A 16,593-nucleotide genomic window follows, 5' to 3' on the forward strand; every position below is an offset into this window, starting at 1 on the left:
TACCAACGTATCCTAATGAAGTCCTTCATTTGTCCTTTGTACATCCTGATGAATTTCGATACGAGATATTTAAAATGCAAAATTATATATTTATACATCTTTTGTAATTTTTATTTTGTTTATGAAATGAAGCTATATATAAAATGAAAATAAATCAAGGTAGAAAATGCTAAAATAGATTTATCATGAAATGCATTTTGTAATGGTTACTACAGTTTGGGTTTTTTTTTTACTTTTTTCAACTAAGAGTAAAACAAGAGAAACAAATATTCATTGAAGAAAAAATTAAATGAAATGTTTTATAAATATTTCCATAATCTTCAAATAGGTTGGACATCTTCGTTTTTTTTTTCTCTCTCTCTTTTCCTTTGTAAAAGCTTGGTAAATTGTAGCAGATCTGACGAAATGGCGTTTATGGGTGCAGAGAAATATTTGGTTCTGAAGTTTGAGGGTTTACATAAAAAATAACTGGAAGAGATATCTGGATAACTGCTTAATTCTTTGGCATGAAAGCATAGAGAGAGACTTAAAGAATTTCAAGCACTTCTAAATGGACTTGACATAAACGTCCTATATACGATGGAATATAGCCATCAACAACTTCCATTCCTCAACATCATCATTAAGAAATCTAACAGCAAAATACAAACAGACATGCTATATAGACCCACGGGCTCCAAGCAATATCTACTGTTCAACGTGTGCCACCCCAGATACACTAAAATGAATATCCCTTTCAATCTGGCCAAAAGGATTTGCACCATAGCATCTGATACATGCAACCACATGAGCTGAAGGATACATTCATCAGCAGGAACTAACCGTCACTAATTGATACAGGCTTTCAACGTACCCTACAACTCAATATCCACAAACTCAGACCAAAGAAGGATCCACAACCAAAAGCCCTACCATACATATCCACACACAATCCCTTAAACAACGAGGCCTTTGACACCATCCTCCAAATCACTCTCAAACCAGTCTTTAACTGACGAATCACACTTGTTATGAAGTTCTTTCCTTGGGAAGGAGGAGGGTTTCCTTGAAAAATAAATCGGCCGCAAAATGTCAGGGCAATCTCCTTGTTTTTACATTTCTGTACAAATAGGATAACAACAGGTATTTATATCTGTTTACTTTCCACGTCATAGTCTAACTACATTATATTTGTTTTAGATTTTCTAATAAAAGCTGTTTGATAGAAAAAATATTGTGTAACACATTTATATGTAAATGACAATCTCTGTAGATTCCATAGGTTTATAGCACTTCAAAATGGAATCCGTGTTTAATCCTAAATCTGGTCCTAGCAAAACAGGTGATGATGAGATAGCTTTGGTATAAATACATTTATGTATGCTGTGCTGAAAAGACTGCACTGGTATGGTCCTGTGAAGCATATGGGTGAGAACAACTGCATCAAGAAGTATGGAGGGAACCTAGAAGAGGAAGATATGGGATGAAGTGGTGAGAAAGGGTCTTCAGATATTGGGCCTCACAGAGGAGATGGCAAGGGACCTGCCGTTTTCCAGTGCTTGAAAAGACACATCAAGCTGAGTAAAATCGTTGCTGTCCTTACCAACAAGCATCTTCCCTACATCCTGCTCTCAGCTGGGAAATCTTAGTCTTGGGGGTGCTGGTGTCACATAAAAGTACCAAGCACACTATAAAGTGGTTGGCATTAGAAAAGGCATCCAATCATAAAAACCATGCTAAAACAAATAGAACCTGGCAGCTGGCCAACTCCTATTTAACTGTCCAACCCATGCCAGCATGAAGAACAGACGTTAAACTATGATGATGCATTATATATATATATATATATATAACCGAGTTGCTGATTTTGACATATGAGGTATCAAAAAATTCAGTAATCTACTAAATAATGTATGCTTTTTGCACAACTCCTTTTTTACTACAAAAATAACCTCAAAAACGAGGTCGGGTCACACAATTTTGAGGTCTTTAGCTAAGGGAGGCAACTCTGCTGGACACAATACTCAATTTAACAACAAATATAAATACGCATATTAGGTCCAACAATGACTGGTTGAGCCGTTTGCTTCCCAACCACACAGTTCCACGTTCAGTCCCTTTGCATGGTAGCTTGACCAAGTGTTTTCTATTATAGCCCTAGGCCAACCACAGATTTGTGACTGAATTTGGTAGATGGAAACTGCAGCATTGCTCATTAGAAAATGACTGTAAAACATTTTTTATAAATAAGAGTTGTTTGCTTTTATACTCCTTGTGTGCCAATTCTACCCATAAGAAAGAAACAATAAAATGTGGCTCATAACACCCTCGCAATGCTAGCACGTGTGTATATATATATATATATACCTATTCATACATAGACATATTTAAGCTATATATATGTGTAAGATAGGGGGGGGGCAAATAGGCAGAGCTACATACATACAAACATTGCACTGAGATATGCTTCCTCTCACACACAAAAGTGGGGTCCTGTCTCTCCAGATTGTATTTGAAGTGAAAATTGAAAAATTTAATTGACATTTCATTTCAAACATCTGTGTATTTATTGTCAATGAACTCGGGGTAATGTGTGTGGAGGGGGGACATTAATTGGTTATTAATTAAAATGAGTGCCGTTAAGGAGACAGGCAGTTTAATTAGCTGTTAATAAATTGGAGATGCTGTAAAAGGGTTGTTGGTAGCAGTGGTGGTGGCAGGTCAGTACTGATGCAGAGTTTATCTGGGACTGCATCGAAGACTGTTTCATTTGTCAATGTTTTTAGCCCCAGGTCGTTGCTGATCCAGACAGTTCTATGTCATGAGCTTATCTTTTGGTATCCAATGTGCCTTTCCCTTCTAAAATGGTAGGGTTTGGCTGCTCTTCCTTGCAGGTTAAGTGGTTCTCCAGAAGTAACTCCCAACCCCACCCCTGTAAGTCACCAACTTCCCTCTTCACATGCGTGTGTGTGTGTGTGTGTGTGTGGTGGTGGGGGTCGATTGGATTTATCAATAAAGTTTTGTTTAAAATTAAAACTTGGATTGGATTTGAGGTTGAAAGATCACCACCACCACCACCACCACCACTGCAGCAAACACCAAAACTGATATTAGTTTCCACTCCTTTGACTTAGCAGTTTGACCGTAGGAGATTGATTGAATAAGTAGCAGAGGAACAGAAAAACAGGAGGAGTCAATAATAAGTTTGGCGACAAATTTAGAATGGAAGCAGGGTCAGGGTTATAGTTAGTCCTCCAATCACTCCTGTTCATGAAACTTATCCAAGCCATAACAGAAGAGTTTTAAGACGAGATGTCTTTGGAAGTCTCTGTATGTTGAAGGTTTTAGCAGTTAATAGCGGAGTCTGTGGAAGATTTAGACAACAAAATTCCAGCCCTGAAAGCAAATGTTTAAAGAATTTCGGAACTATGCCATTATCTGGGAAATAGTACTTGATGAGAAGAAATAGGATCCGGTAGAGCTTCTGTTTGGTGTAGCCAGTGAAAAGTATGGATGCACAACAGGTGTAGTAGAATTAAGATGATCCAGGTTGAAGTGTGGAGTTTTGCATACAATATTTGCCATGAAGAAGAGATGCACACTTAGAAGAACTGTTTGGAATTGCCAAGCATTCAAGAAGTCTTTGAAGATGTGAAGTTTTATTCCAGCAATATGAGGCACCTCACACAACCATATGGGCCTATTTTGATGAGATGATGCCAAACAGTTGGGTTGAACAAAAAAGTTCAGTAGAATACCTTTACACCACTAGACTTTCAAAGACAATTGTTCATTACACAAAACGCTCAACAAGAATGTGTACAAATACCAAATAAAATGTCCATTAATGTCAACAATCCCTGAAACAGAATAGTCATCTGTTTGAAAACAGGAATTCATAAAAACTAAATTCTGTCCATAAATTCCATTTAATGTATTTTAACGTTTATAAGAAACCTTTTTCTGTCAAAACTTAGGTTAAAAAAATATGGGATTTCTTATACACGGATAGCATTATAATCCCTTACAAAACCATTTTTTCCAAATATCAACGGTAATTCTGAAAATGAAACCTCTTTTAAACGCTGAGATACATTTTTGCTGGGCAATCTATGTATATGTGTGTATATATTATATATGTAGGCTTGACATAAACAAAACCTGTTGCCAAAGTCCTCTTCTAATTCATTTAGCAACAACAAAATTTCTCTAATTCAACCAAAATATTTCAGGAAATTCTGCTTGAAATTCTCTGCAAGAAAAAGAAATCTTTAAATGCAAAAACAAAATCAAAGATCTTTAAGAATTCCTACAAATGGCCTGCAGTCATTTTTTGAAACGGTTAATGACTGATACGTGAGGAGCTGGTTGTTACTCTATCTCCTTGCTTCTTTAGATATTGAGTACATTCACACTAGCAGCAGCAGTGGTGTATAGAATTATGAGGAAATCCGACACCTGTTTCTTTGTAAATTGCTGAAGACATTCCAAGTTTGAGGCAAGAATTAGAAAGAAAAACGGGTGGAGCCTGCCAGGCTTGAAACTCTAGCCAATAAATAAACCTGTTTTTGTTGATTTATTTTCAAAGAAAACCAAATTCTACCTGAGTAAGATATATGTGCAAGTAATGTACGTGTATGTATATACATATAAAACACAAATATATACACTTTCATAACAAAAACTACCTCTTCCAGTTCAGTTGGTTCACAGTTGCACACACTTCCCACTCCAAAGAAGTTTGGAGAAGTTAATGAAAATTTTTAATTTCATTGAAATTATCTCCCTTCCTTCTTTATAAGAATTACCACTATCCACGAGTTATTTCCCTTCTTTAACTTCCGGTGATTTTTGTAATTTCAATGCCAATAAACCATTTTGTACTTTCAAAAATAGATTCCACTTACCCAATGCTAGCATGAAAAAGAAAATGCAAAATGAATGTGTCTAGGTTTTTTTACAATAGACTACATCTCATTGAACACTTACCTTCAAGCTGATGCTCAACCGACTCTTAAGACACATTCTGTGTTCCTCAAAAATTCTGTGGAATATGATTCACAAAAAGGCTGACAAAATATTTTCAGCCCAACACAACATCTCATTAAACAATTCCACAAGCCTGACTGTTGGGTAAGGAGTTTGCTTCACAACTACATGGTTTCAGGTTGTCCCACTGCAAGACACCACAAGGCATGTGTCTTCTACTATATAGCCCAAGGCCAATCAAAACCTTGTGAGTGGATTTGGTAGACAAACTGATAAACTAAAAGAAACCCGTCGTGTGTGTGCAAAACTATATAAATAAATGCATGTTTACCAACCAAAGCTTTGAGAGTGGATATGGTGGAGGGAAACTGAAAGAAGCCCATTGTATGTATGCGTGTGTGTGTGTATGTTTGTGTCTGTTCCCTCCAACATCGCTTGACAACCTATGCTGGTATGTTTACATCCCCGTAACTTAGTTTAAGTTACGAGGATGTAAAAAGATACCAATAGAATAAGTACTAAGCTTACAAAGACTAAAGGTGGTGCTCCAGCATGGGTGCAGTCAAATGGCTGAAACAAATAAAAGCATACATACATACAAATAAAAAAACCCTCCTTTGTTGAGTCACATTAAATATCATCACAAAACACAATCTATCAAACGAGGGGTTCCAATTGATCTGATCAGCCAACGAATGAAATTAATGGGCAAGCCACAGTCACACGTGCCCTTTTCAGGGACCTTCAACATGACACCTGTGTGTGATAAGGCTGGCCCTGCCAAATACACGTACAACTCATTTTCGTTAGTAACTGAGTGGACTGGAGCAACGTGAAATAAAGTGTCTCGCTCAAGGACACAACAGACCCACCAGGAATTGAACTCACGGCCTTGCAATCATGAGCCAAATACCCCAACCGATTCAGCCTTCACAATACACACACACACACACACAACCAAACACAATTTCTGCTTTTGTTGTTTGTTTTGGAGAAAAAAAAGGTTTTTATTGGAGAAGGAAAAAAAAAACCCTGGAAGAAAAACAAAAGAAATTGAAATTGTTTTGTTTGCCATGTTTGCAGACTCTGGAAGAGTCAAGAGATGCAATAACAATTATTGCACATACAATCATATAAATATACGGGGGTGGGAGAGGGTGGTAGCAGGGCTGCCAACAAAGCCCCTCACCAGCTAATTGAGCTTTTTTTTTTTTTCAACAGGATTTTTTCTTGTTTAATTTTTAATTTGTACATTGCAGTTTCGAGGGAGAAAGTTTTTTCTTTTAAATGCAACAAATTTTGGGATTTTCAATTTTTTTCTTTTGCATTTCGTTTGGGGTTGGCTTCATTTCTTTTATTTACTTTTTTTAATAGTTTTTCTTGTTTTCATTTCATTGTTTATATTTTGTGTTATAGAGGTCAGAGTTCAGAGGTCATGTGCTAAACAAGTAACCTCTTTTGTCGAGTCCCAGCTCAATGTTTTTTTTGTCCATTTTTCTTCCGAAGTCATTTGGTCGATAAAAAATGTTTTGTGCAGGAGAGGGAAGGAAGAAATTTAATCAAGTGACTTTTTGAATTGCCCCAGAATGGCCGAGGCCCATTGACTGAGACCAATAAAACAGATTTCGACAGAATGAACTGAATGTTGGAAAGAGAAAGAGAGAGATGAAGCGGGGAGAGTTGTCTGTGTGTCCTGCCCCTCCCATCATGAGGACAGAACACACAATTTGGGAGATAACGAAGTAATTAAAAGAAAATGTTTAATTGAAAACATAAGTTGTTGAAAAACAGGAACTTTGTGGTGGGGGGTGGCTTGATGGAGAGAGGGGGGACACCATGGTCATCATCATCATCAACATAATTCATTAATATGATTCTTTGTAGTGGATTGTTATTTCAACAGCCCTCCCTCCTATGGACACTCAGTGGTGGTGGTCATTTGGGTTGTCCACAGGGTAGCTTATGTAATTTCTTCAATCTGCCACTGGCTCAGAAATACTGAGGGTAGCACCCCACCACCCCCACCTAACAGGTAACCATTAAACATTTAAACCTGAGAAGAGTCAGTTTTTCATTCTGATCAGACAATCCAATCATGGCCGTCCCATTTACAACTACATTAATAACATATCCTTCCCTTTGTGAAGGAGAGCAGGGTGTGATTTCAGAGAGATTAATGGGAGAGCAGAGGCTCGGAGCCTCAGTCCCTACTGCAGGCCATTTTCTCTCGAGCTTTGAGCCATGTGGGTGTATGGGGGTGACTTCAGCATGAAATCATGATCAATCAGTTGGTTGTCTTCATCAGAATTTCTCAAATGAGGGGTAAGTGGTGTAGAGGGGTCGATTTAATGAGCCCTAATTAATACACCAATTAAGGAACATATTTTTGGTAGGATTTGAACTGAATGTAGAGATGATAATGGAAGGTTGTCTTGTGAGAACCAGAGAGAACCACAGACAAATGCCAACTTCTATTTACTGAGAAAAGTCAACAGTTTACATTGGCACAAAGTCCCTGAAGTTCTTGGACTCTGCAGGAACTCAAGTGGATGATAAGGTATCTACCATATTCTTACTCCAAAGTTGGGTCAATTATAATTAATTTTATTGGTTATTGGAATTATTCTACATTAAAATAGGGGTTAAAATCTCTGGAATTTCTGAAATGTTAACAAGTGTCAAATCATCAGAAATTGTTGAAAATGTTTATAACAGAGTTGGTGGGATCTGGGTGTTCAGCACTTATAGGATGGAGATGGAGGTAAGTCTACCCTCCTCGATGGAATGAAGCTGGATCTACCCTCCTCCAGTTAAAACTGATTCTCTTTTGACAAAAATACTTGACAATTCATTAGGTTCCTTCGGTCTGTGGGGAGCAGGGTCTCGTACATCAACTGTTTTAGGGTTTGTTAAAATATTTCCCTCTCTCCCACCTCTTTCTGGTGCAATTAAAACAGCAAACCTCCTAAACTGCAGCCTCATACATCAGCTGTCATCCACCACCACCACCACCACCACCCATACAACTGTCACTGAAGCATTAACCAAAATCAAGATTCCTGCTGCTGCTGTCTGCGTAGGGGACGGGGTGAGGCTGGGATGATGAGAAACATAAAAAAGTTCTTGCATTCGTTGCCAAATGCACACACACACACACACGTCTCTCTCACTCAAGCTATGAATGAGTTCACTAATTATTTACATTAATGCTTACATTCACATTCAAGGTTCCACTCACACTCAATTCACTTTGCTTTTTTTGTTGGGGAATTCAATAAAATAGGAAGAAAAAAAAAAAACCAAAAAAGAAAAATTAAACAGATTTTTGGCAGTTTTGGTCAATCTGTTTCTCCTGCCAGGTTTGTTGACCATAACACACTCACACACACACATTCAATGACCAATAAGAACAAAATTTGACCACAACAGACAGAAGCCTGTTGTGGTCAAGTGCAGAAATGTGAAACAACAAACTCCAACCTTGTATCTCAACACAATTTGATGACTGACCACAAAAAACACTTTTCTTACCATTTTTTCTGTCTTTGTTTCAATGAATTTTGAAAATAATGAATTTATTAAAATAATTTTGTCGTTATTTCAGCTGGAGTTTGGAACATAAATTAATGAGGTTTTCGTGGAAGGATTTAATTTAGATCACTTTGAAACAGGAGGTTTGTATCATAGAAGCAGAGGTGGTCACCAATGGGTTGGCATCAAATGGGTTAAAAGAGTAGTGTTGATGATGATAGGAGGAGTGGTGGTGGTGGTGGTGGTTGTTTTGATAGAAAATATTGGAATTTCAAATGTCAGAAAAGTAAAAAGGTTGACAATAACAATTTTCAGGTGCATACATACATATATATATATAAACATACACACACAACTGAGGAGTGAGTGGATTGTATGTACACGTATATCTATATAAGTGTGTATGAATGAATGTGTACATGTAAATATGTGTGTGTGTGTATATATATATATATATATATATATATATACACACACACATGCATGCATGCATACACAGTAATACAATTATATAAATTTTGATAGTTCTGTGTGTGTGTGTGTGTATATATATATGTATATACACACACACACATACATACATTTAGGACAAACATGTTTTGTGCGGGTATTTAATCCTACATAATCCTCCTGCTCTTCTCTCTCTCTCAACAAGCAATCCAACATTGAAAGATGCGAGACCACACTGCCCCAGCTCTGGAGACAGCAACACCAAAATATTAACACATTCACATTCTGTCAAAAAGAATCATTTCAACGTTCCACATTTTTCAAAATCGTCTTAATTCCATTTAAATTTTTACATTTTGTTCCATTATTTGGTCAAGAGATTTAGCTTTACCAATCATCATCAACATCATGATCATCACCACTGTCATCATAATCATCTTCTCTTAGTCATCACCATCATAACTGCTATATATATATATAAATTGTCCACACAGCTGTCTGCCCGGTCAACTGAGATTGTTTCATGACTCCTGCGGAGTGTCGTCTTCCCCATGTCGTAGACGGTACTCCTCCAACGTCTGTCGGATGGTATCAGCAGAGTACTTACATTTAGGCGAACCACACGCGCATGTAAACTGTTTCCACTTGATCACCCAGAACTTCTCACCGTAGTCGAAGCTGAAACAAATTATAAGATACATGAGACACGGACCATATACACAGACACACGTGAGGCACACGCTTAGTAAAAACATAAAGAATAAAGATGTAATATCAATGTTCTGCATTCAATATACGCCTTCATTCATCTTCTGATATATTTTCTGATCAATACACTTTTTTTAATTAGCAATCATCTTTGGATTTATAAACTGTTCCTGTCTTCAATAACCTAAACATGTTCCATTGACTGGTCGACTATTTTGTTAGCCAGATTCTAATTTACTGAGGACTTAAAGAGGTATTTACCTGGATTTATTTCATCCAAATTTTTATCTCCATTCTGTGGGTGTGTGTGTGTGTATATATATATATATTTTACACACACATATATACATACATACATATATTATATATACTCACATGAAGCCAGGATGCCAGACTCAGCTCATCAAACAATCAATGTCCTTCAGATCCGTGCATGATTGGTGGAGAGAACGTGCAACATATCATGGCTTTCATCCTGCAATGGACTGAACCGGAAGGAGGCTGCACCTGGCTCCCAATCCAATCTAGCAAAGTTTCTACAGCTGGATGCCCTTCCTACCACCAACCACTCTGAGAGTGTAGTGGGTGCTTTTTATGTGCTGCCAGCACTGGCATCGGCCACAACTATGATTTCACTCAACAAGTCTTTTCAAGCACAGCATGTTGTCTCACGGGTACTTCTTAAACTGCCCAGTTATGCAACACTGGCATCGGCCACAGCTATGGTCTCACTTGATTTGCCAGGTCTTCTCAAGCACAGCTTATCTCCAAGCATCTCGCTCCCTTCGTGTCGTTGCCTCTGTGAGGCCCAATGTTCAATGGTTGTGCTTCACCACCTCATCCCATGTCTTCCTGGATCTACCTCTTCCACAGGTTCCCTCTATTGCTAGGGTGTGACACTTCTTCACACGGCTGCACAGTGGTCTCTCTTGCATACCACATCTGATGCTTCTTATGTCCAACTTTTCTCTCAGGATGCTTACACTCTGCCATGTATGCACACTAGCTTCATTTCTCTCCCTCAGCAGTCATGGCCCAAGTGTCACTGCCGAGTAGCATGGCTGTTCGCACACATGCATTATACAATCTACCTTTCACTCTGAGTGAGAAGCCCTTTGTTACCAACAAAGGTAGGAGCTCACTGAACTTTGCCCAGGCTATATATATACATACATACACGCACACACACATGTTGAAAAAGGTATGTTGTCAGTCTATATCCAATATTTTTTTATCCTTACAGACAAGTGGTGTAAAGTCGACATTAGTTACATACTGAAGGGAGATAACTCAGACAAATTTCCAATAATCTCCTTTGCTTAATATTAACCGATTACCCTTTCGCATTCAGATGTCAAATTTGATACTTAGTAATTCACATTGATTTGAAGTCATCATACATTAATCTCATAGCTTAATGATTTAAACGATGTGATTATATATCTTTAGAATGACATTGTAGGGTAGGTGTGAGAGGCCAGATTTTGACAGTTTGAACATAAAAGAATATTTGGACTGGATATGGCCAGTTTTAAATGTTAAACGGTTAAACTGTCCCACTTAACTTATGACAAACTAATAATTGACACAACTCTACTTTAACTAGTCTCTGAAGATGGCCACACGCATAGTCTAAATCATAGATTACAACATTGAATTGGTGAACAGGTTTCTATCAGTTTCTTCAACTGAACAAGCTATTACCTGTATTTATGAATGTGTGTGTATGTATATATACATACACACTCACACACTGTATTTACTTGGAAATAAGTTGCACCCTTAATTTAATATTAAATTTTGGTATAAAATATTTTCCCTTTCATAGTTTTAGTTTTGTACTGTTACAGTTTTTTCAGTTTAAAGCAAGCATTATAAAGTAGTGCAACTTATACAAGAAAATTTACCTTTTATATTGTGTGTGTGTGTGTTATAAGACTTGGTACATACCCCATTTCTTCTCCGGCTTTGATGTCTCGGGATGCAAAGAAACAAATACGTGGAAAGCGCATGTCTTGGTGATCAACAAATACCTTGACGGGGATCACATTCGGTTCACATAGATGATTGATAAAACGGCTGATGTTACCATAGCGACGGGCATCGATACAATATGTCTCACCATCCTGCAGGGAGAGAAAGGAGTCAGGAGAGGGTGTAAATTAATTACAATATTAATTAGTAACAAGATTTCACTAATTATAATTGAAAATATTGAAATATACAAGAAGACATCATGAAGTACAAATAGGTGCATTTAAACAGAAATCTCCCTTTTTACATCAAGGAGCTTATAAACAATGATGAGTGTCATTAGTCTGGGGTTGATTAAACTGACTTGAAACGTATCCTTAAAATTCCTACCAACATCTGACACACTGGTACCTACCCTTACCACTTTCCAGCACCCCAAAGGGCACAGCATACTTGAACCTTACACCTAAACAATCCAGCCACCTTAATTCAATCAAAGAACATGCATTCACTCATCCAGCTAAACCCAGCATCCTCTATCATCATACTTCGGTCAAGAACGGTCATGGCTGGAATACCACTGATCCACTTGATCTCAGGACAGTTTTGAGCCAGAGTAAGAAGCAACTGGGTTTCAATGGTGGTGATCAAATCATGACACAACCTCAACCACAGCCACACTACAAGACACAGCCAGCAGAATATAAACACACACACGTGTGCATGTGATGAAGTTACCTTATTATCCAGATCAAAAAGATAAGAGTCATCTTCTCTACGATCAGCTTCTGAATCTGAGATCAACTCTCCAATGTACCTGCAACAGAAAGAGTGGACTGTAATGGGCAGTGGATTGTGGACAGTAGAAGGTGAGGGGAATGCGGCAGACTTGGGAGACAGGCCTGACCAATGGTGTTAGGGTAACATGATGAAAGACAGAGAGAAAGGAGAGGCTGCAAGCCATGAGAATCCAGAATCAACTCACTCGCAAATGAAGACACCCTGAGGGATGTCACGTAAGGTCTTCACACCCCAACCTCGTCCTTTGGTTTTAAATAGTTGCAGACGACATCTGAAAAAATAACACAACATATATTACTGGTACTGAGAGAGAGAAAGAGACTGTGAGGCAGGTGAGAATAGACAGGTGGGTGGGGGCTGAAGTAAGTCATTATAAAAGGAGTTCTGGTTTACAAAATGTGATTATCAAAGGGGTTGTGACTTACACAATGCCATTTTGCACGACCCTGTTGTTACATGTGGTCCAACAGCGACAATTTCTATTGCACTCAAAAATATAGGGAGGCTCCAGTTGGTTAAATTCTTGGACAAGACGACCCATCTGAAACAGAAAATAGCGGGAGACATGAAGGGTCAGTAGATTTGCGGGATGGGTAGGAGTTGGTCCCTAGACATAGAAGAGGAGGAGGGAAAAAAATATGCCAACCACCCAGTAGAGAGGTATGTTGCTAAAATAAGTGTGCAAGGTACAGAGCTGAACCCCTATTAGGTGGGGAGATGTACCCCTTATCTGAATATAGTAGGGTAGTGAACAATAAGTGGTGCTTTGGGTGAGGGGGGGTTAATAAATATGAGAAATGGGGAGACGTTCAGTGTGAAACTGACATAACATGCAATACTATATATATATATATATCACGGGAAAACATTGTAGAGGGAGGTGGGTAAGTGGGCAAAAATGTACAAAATTAAGGAAGTCGTGAAGTAATCACCTCACTTGTGATGTTTACATTCTCTATAACATGAAAGAAATGGTACCCTTAAGACACCCCTCTGCATAGAACTAAGCCCAGATGTAGCAGCATCTATCTTATATAAGAGCCAGAAGGGGTGGAATAGTCACATTACAACATAACATGCAATACTATATATATATATATATCACGGGAAAACATTGTAGAGGGAGGTGGGTAAGTGGGCAAAAATGTACAAAATTAAGGAAGTCGTGAAGTAATCACCTCACTTGTGATGTTTACATTCTCTATAACATGAAAGAAATGGTACCCTTAAGACACCCCTCTGCATAGAACTAAGCCCAGATGTAGCAGCATCTATCTTATATAAGAGCCAGAAGGGGTGGAATAGTCACATTTCAACTGCTTGGTGGCATCACTTGATCGTTAACATCAGACAGGTAAAAAGTAATAATGAATATCTCAGCTCAGTGTTAACAAGACATAATAAAGTTGTCTGGTAGAGGCCTGGTTGTGTGGTTAAGGAAGCTTGCTTTGCAGCTGTATGGCTGTGGGAGTTCGATCCCACTGCACAAGCACCTTGGGCAAGTATGTTCCTACGATGCCCCAGCTCAACCAAAGCTTTTTCAGTGAATTTGGTAGATGAAAATTGTGTAGAAGCCTATCGTGTGTGTGTGTATATATGTGTGTGTGTGTGCATTTGTTCCCTACCACAACTTGACAACCAGTGTTGGTTTGTTTACATCCCTATAATTTAGCAGTTCAGCTTCAGAAGACTGATACAATAAGTATGAGAATGGAGTGAATCAGACTAAAAGGCCTTCAAGCCAGTGCCCCAGCATGGCCACATTCCAGGGATTGAAACAAATAAAAGACAAAAAGATGAATGACAAGTAAACCGGACTAACTAGGTTGGCGCCATTAAGAGAAGGCAGCAAGAGGTAATCGATATGCAAGGTATGTTCTCACCTGATCGTACCAGCATTGGACGCTGTTCCTGCTACACACACATAACATAGAAGCACAACTGTCCTGACAGTTGCAACTCTGAAAGAAAAAGAAAAACAGAAATCTTCAGAAACGAACAAACAACAACAACAACATTCGGCAGAGTTGAATAAATAATTATTGTCATGGAAACTATTTTAAAACATCACAGGTGTGTGTCCACTTGTAGATATACCTACAGGTGTAAGAAACAACCACACATTATTATTGTATTGGTTTGTGGTATAATTCAACAAAGAAAGCACTCTATCTGGTGAGAGCCAAATATTTCTGTTCAAGGATCACAATACATGTCTTTGGGTGCCACAAATAGTTTCACACTCTTCCTGCTGAACTAAGAACCTCTCAGCACAAAGAGTGGTCTGCGCCTGAAGAACAGGTTCAGATCTTCAGACACATGAAACTATTAGTAACACCCAAAGACATGTATTGTGATCCTTAAACATACATACATATATATATATATAGTGTGTGTGTATATTATATATATATAATATATATATAAATATATATATGTAATATACACACACATACATTAAAATATAAATATGTGAGTGGTTCATTACACAGTGTGTGTATGTACATGCATATTTAATTGTCGGTATACACGTGTGTGTGTGTGTATAAACATTTGTGTGAATGGATATGTGAAACTATATAAATTGTAAACAAGTTACATCCGAAGTCGGATGGAGCAGAACAATTGATTTGACAAGGGAGACAACCGTGACATTTTTAATTAAATATGGCACAAAGGGAAGGGAAGGGAGTGGAATCGATTGATCGATGTGTGTGTACATATCAGTGGGCCATTTTCATCCTCATCAATGTGCTGGTGGCACGAGTTGCACTGCCCTGCATCATCTCGATGGCTCAATGCCCTTCCTAACACCAAACGCTTTACATTTGTCTACTGGAGGAAGTATTTTCTTCTCTTCTCTTTTTGTTTGTATGTGTGGGGCAACAGAATCAGTTTGTACATCCGTGTGTGTCTATATATAATAATGAGGACGCATGGCATAATGGCTAGGGTATGGCACTCAACTGAGCAAGATGGCAGTTTCAATTCCTAGACCAGGTGGTGCAATGTATTCTTCAGCTAAATACTTCATCTCACATTGCTATGCAATCACTTCAATACCTGAGACATGGTAATACAACAAAGCACCTGTTCAGGTGACATCAATTTAAGGCAGGCGATAAGCTTAATATGTATTGTATAAATATTTGATCACTACAAACAATTCATTTGCACAGGTTATTCACCACGATATTGCAGAACCATCTTTCTCAGACTACGAGAGACTACCCCTGGTTACCGTGCTGGTGGCACATAAAAAGCACCACCCAAGTGTAGTCATTGCCAGTGCCACCAGACTGGCTCCCATGCCAGTGACATGTAAAAAGCACCATTCAAGCATGGGTCACTGCCAGTATCGCCTGACTGGCTCCCGTGCCAGTGACATGTCAAAAGCACCATTCAAGCATGGGTCACTGACAGTATCGCCTGACTGGCTCCCGTGCCAGTGACATGTAAAAAGCACCATTCAAGCATGGGTCACTGCCAGTATCGCCTGACTGGCTCCCGTGCCAGTGACATGTAAAAAGCACCATTCAAGCATGGGTCACTGCCAGTATCGCCTGACTGGCTCCCGTGCCAGTGACATGTAAAAAGCACCATTCAAGCATGGGTCACTGACAGTATCGCCTGACTGGCTCCCGTGCCAGTGACATGTAAAAAGCACCATTCAAGCATGGGTCACTGACAGTATCGCCTGACTGGCTCCCGTGCCAGTGGCAAGTAAAAAGCACCATTCAAGCATGGGTCACTGCCAGTATCGCCTGACTAGCTCCCGTGCCAGTGACATGTAAAAAGCACCATTCAAGCATGGGTCACTGCCAGTATCGCCTGACTGGCTCCCGTGCCAGTGACATGTAAAAAGCACCATTCAAGCATGGGTCACTGCCAGTATCGCCTGACTGGCTCCCGTGCCAGTGACATGTAAAAAGCATCATTCAAGCATGGGTCACTGCCAGTATCGCCTGACTGGCTCCCGTGCCAGTGGCAAGTAAAAAGCACCATTCAAGCATGGGTCACTGCCAGTATCGCCTGACTGGCTCCCGTGCCAGTGACATGTAAAAAGCACCATTCAAGCATGGGTCACTGCCAGTATCGCCTGACTGGCTCCCGTGCCAGTGGCAAGTAAAAAGCATCATTCAAGCATGGGTCACTGCCAGT

General features: G+C 39.0%; 1 protein-coding gene across 3 annotated transcripts in view; it reads right to left on the bottom strand.

Moving 5' to 3' along the window:
* Positions 1-9,280: 9,280 nt before the first annotated feature.
* The window catches only part of LOC115222829 (histone-lysine N-methyltransferase EHMT2), a 53,666-nt gene continuing 46,353 nt past the window's right edge, over positions 9,281-16,593 (bottom strand). For all 3 annotated transcript variants that reach the window (XM_029793148.2, XM_029793147.2, XM_029793146.2), the window contains 6 exons: positions 14,316-14,393; positions 12,858-12,973; positions 12,617-12,703; positions 12,370-12,448; positions 11,608-11,783; positions 9,281-9,627 (listed from right to left, as the gene is read on the bottom strand). In XM_029793148.2, coding sequence (XP_029649008.1) covers positions 9,471-9,627; positions 11,608-11,783; positions 12,370-12,448; positions 12,617-12,703; positions 12,858-12,973; positions 14,316-14,393 — 693 coding nt within the window. In that variant the 3' untranslated portion in view covers positions 9,281-9,470. The remainder of the gene's footprint in view (positions 9,628-11,607; positions 11,784-12,369; positions 12,449-12,616; positions 12,704-12,857; positions 12,974-14,315; positions 14,394-16,593) is intronic.

This window comes from Octopus sinensis, linkage group LG21 (assembly GCF_006345805.1).
Source record: "Octopus sinensis linkage group LG21, ASM634580v1, whole genome shotgun sequence".
Classification (NCBI taxonomy): domain Eukaryota; kingdom Metazoa; phylum Mollusca; class Cephalopoda; order Octopoda; family Octopodidae; genus Octopus; species Octopus sinensis.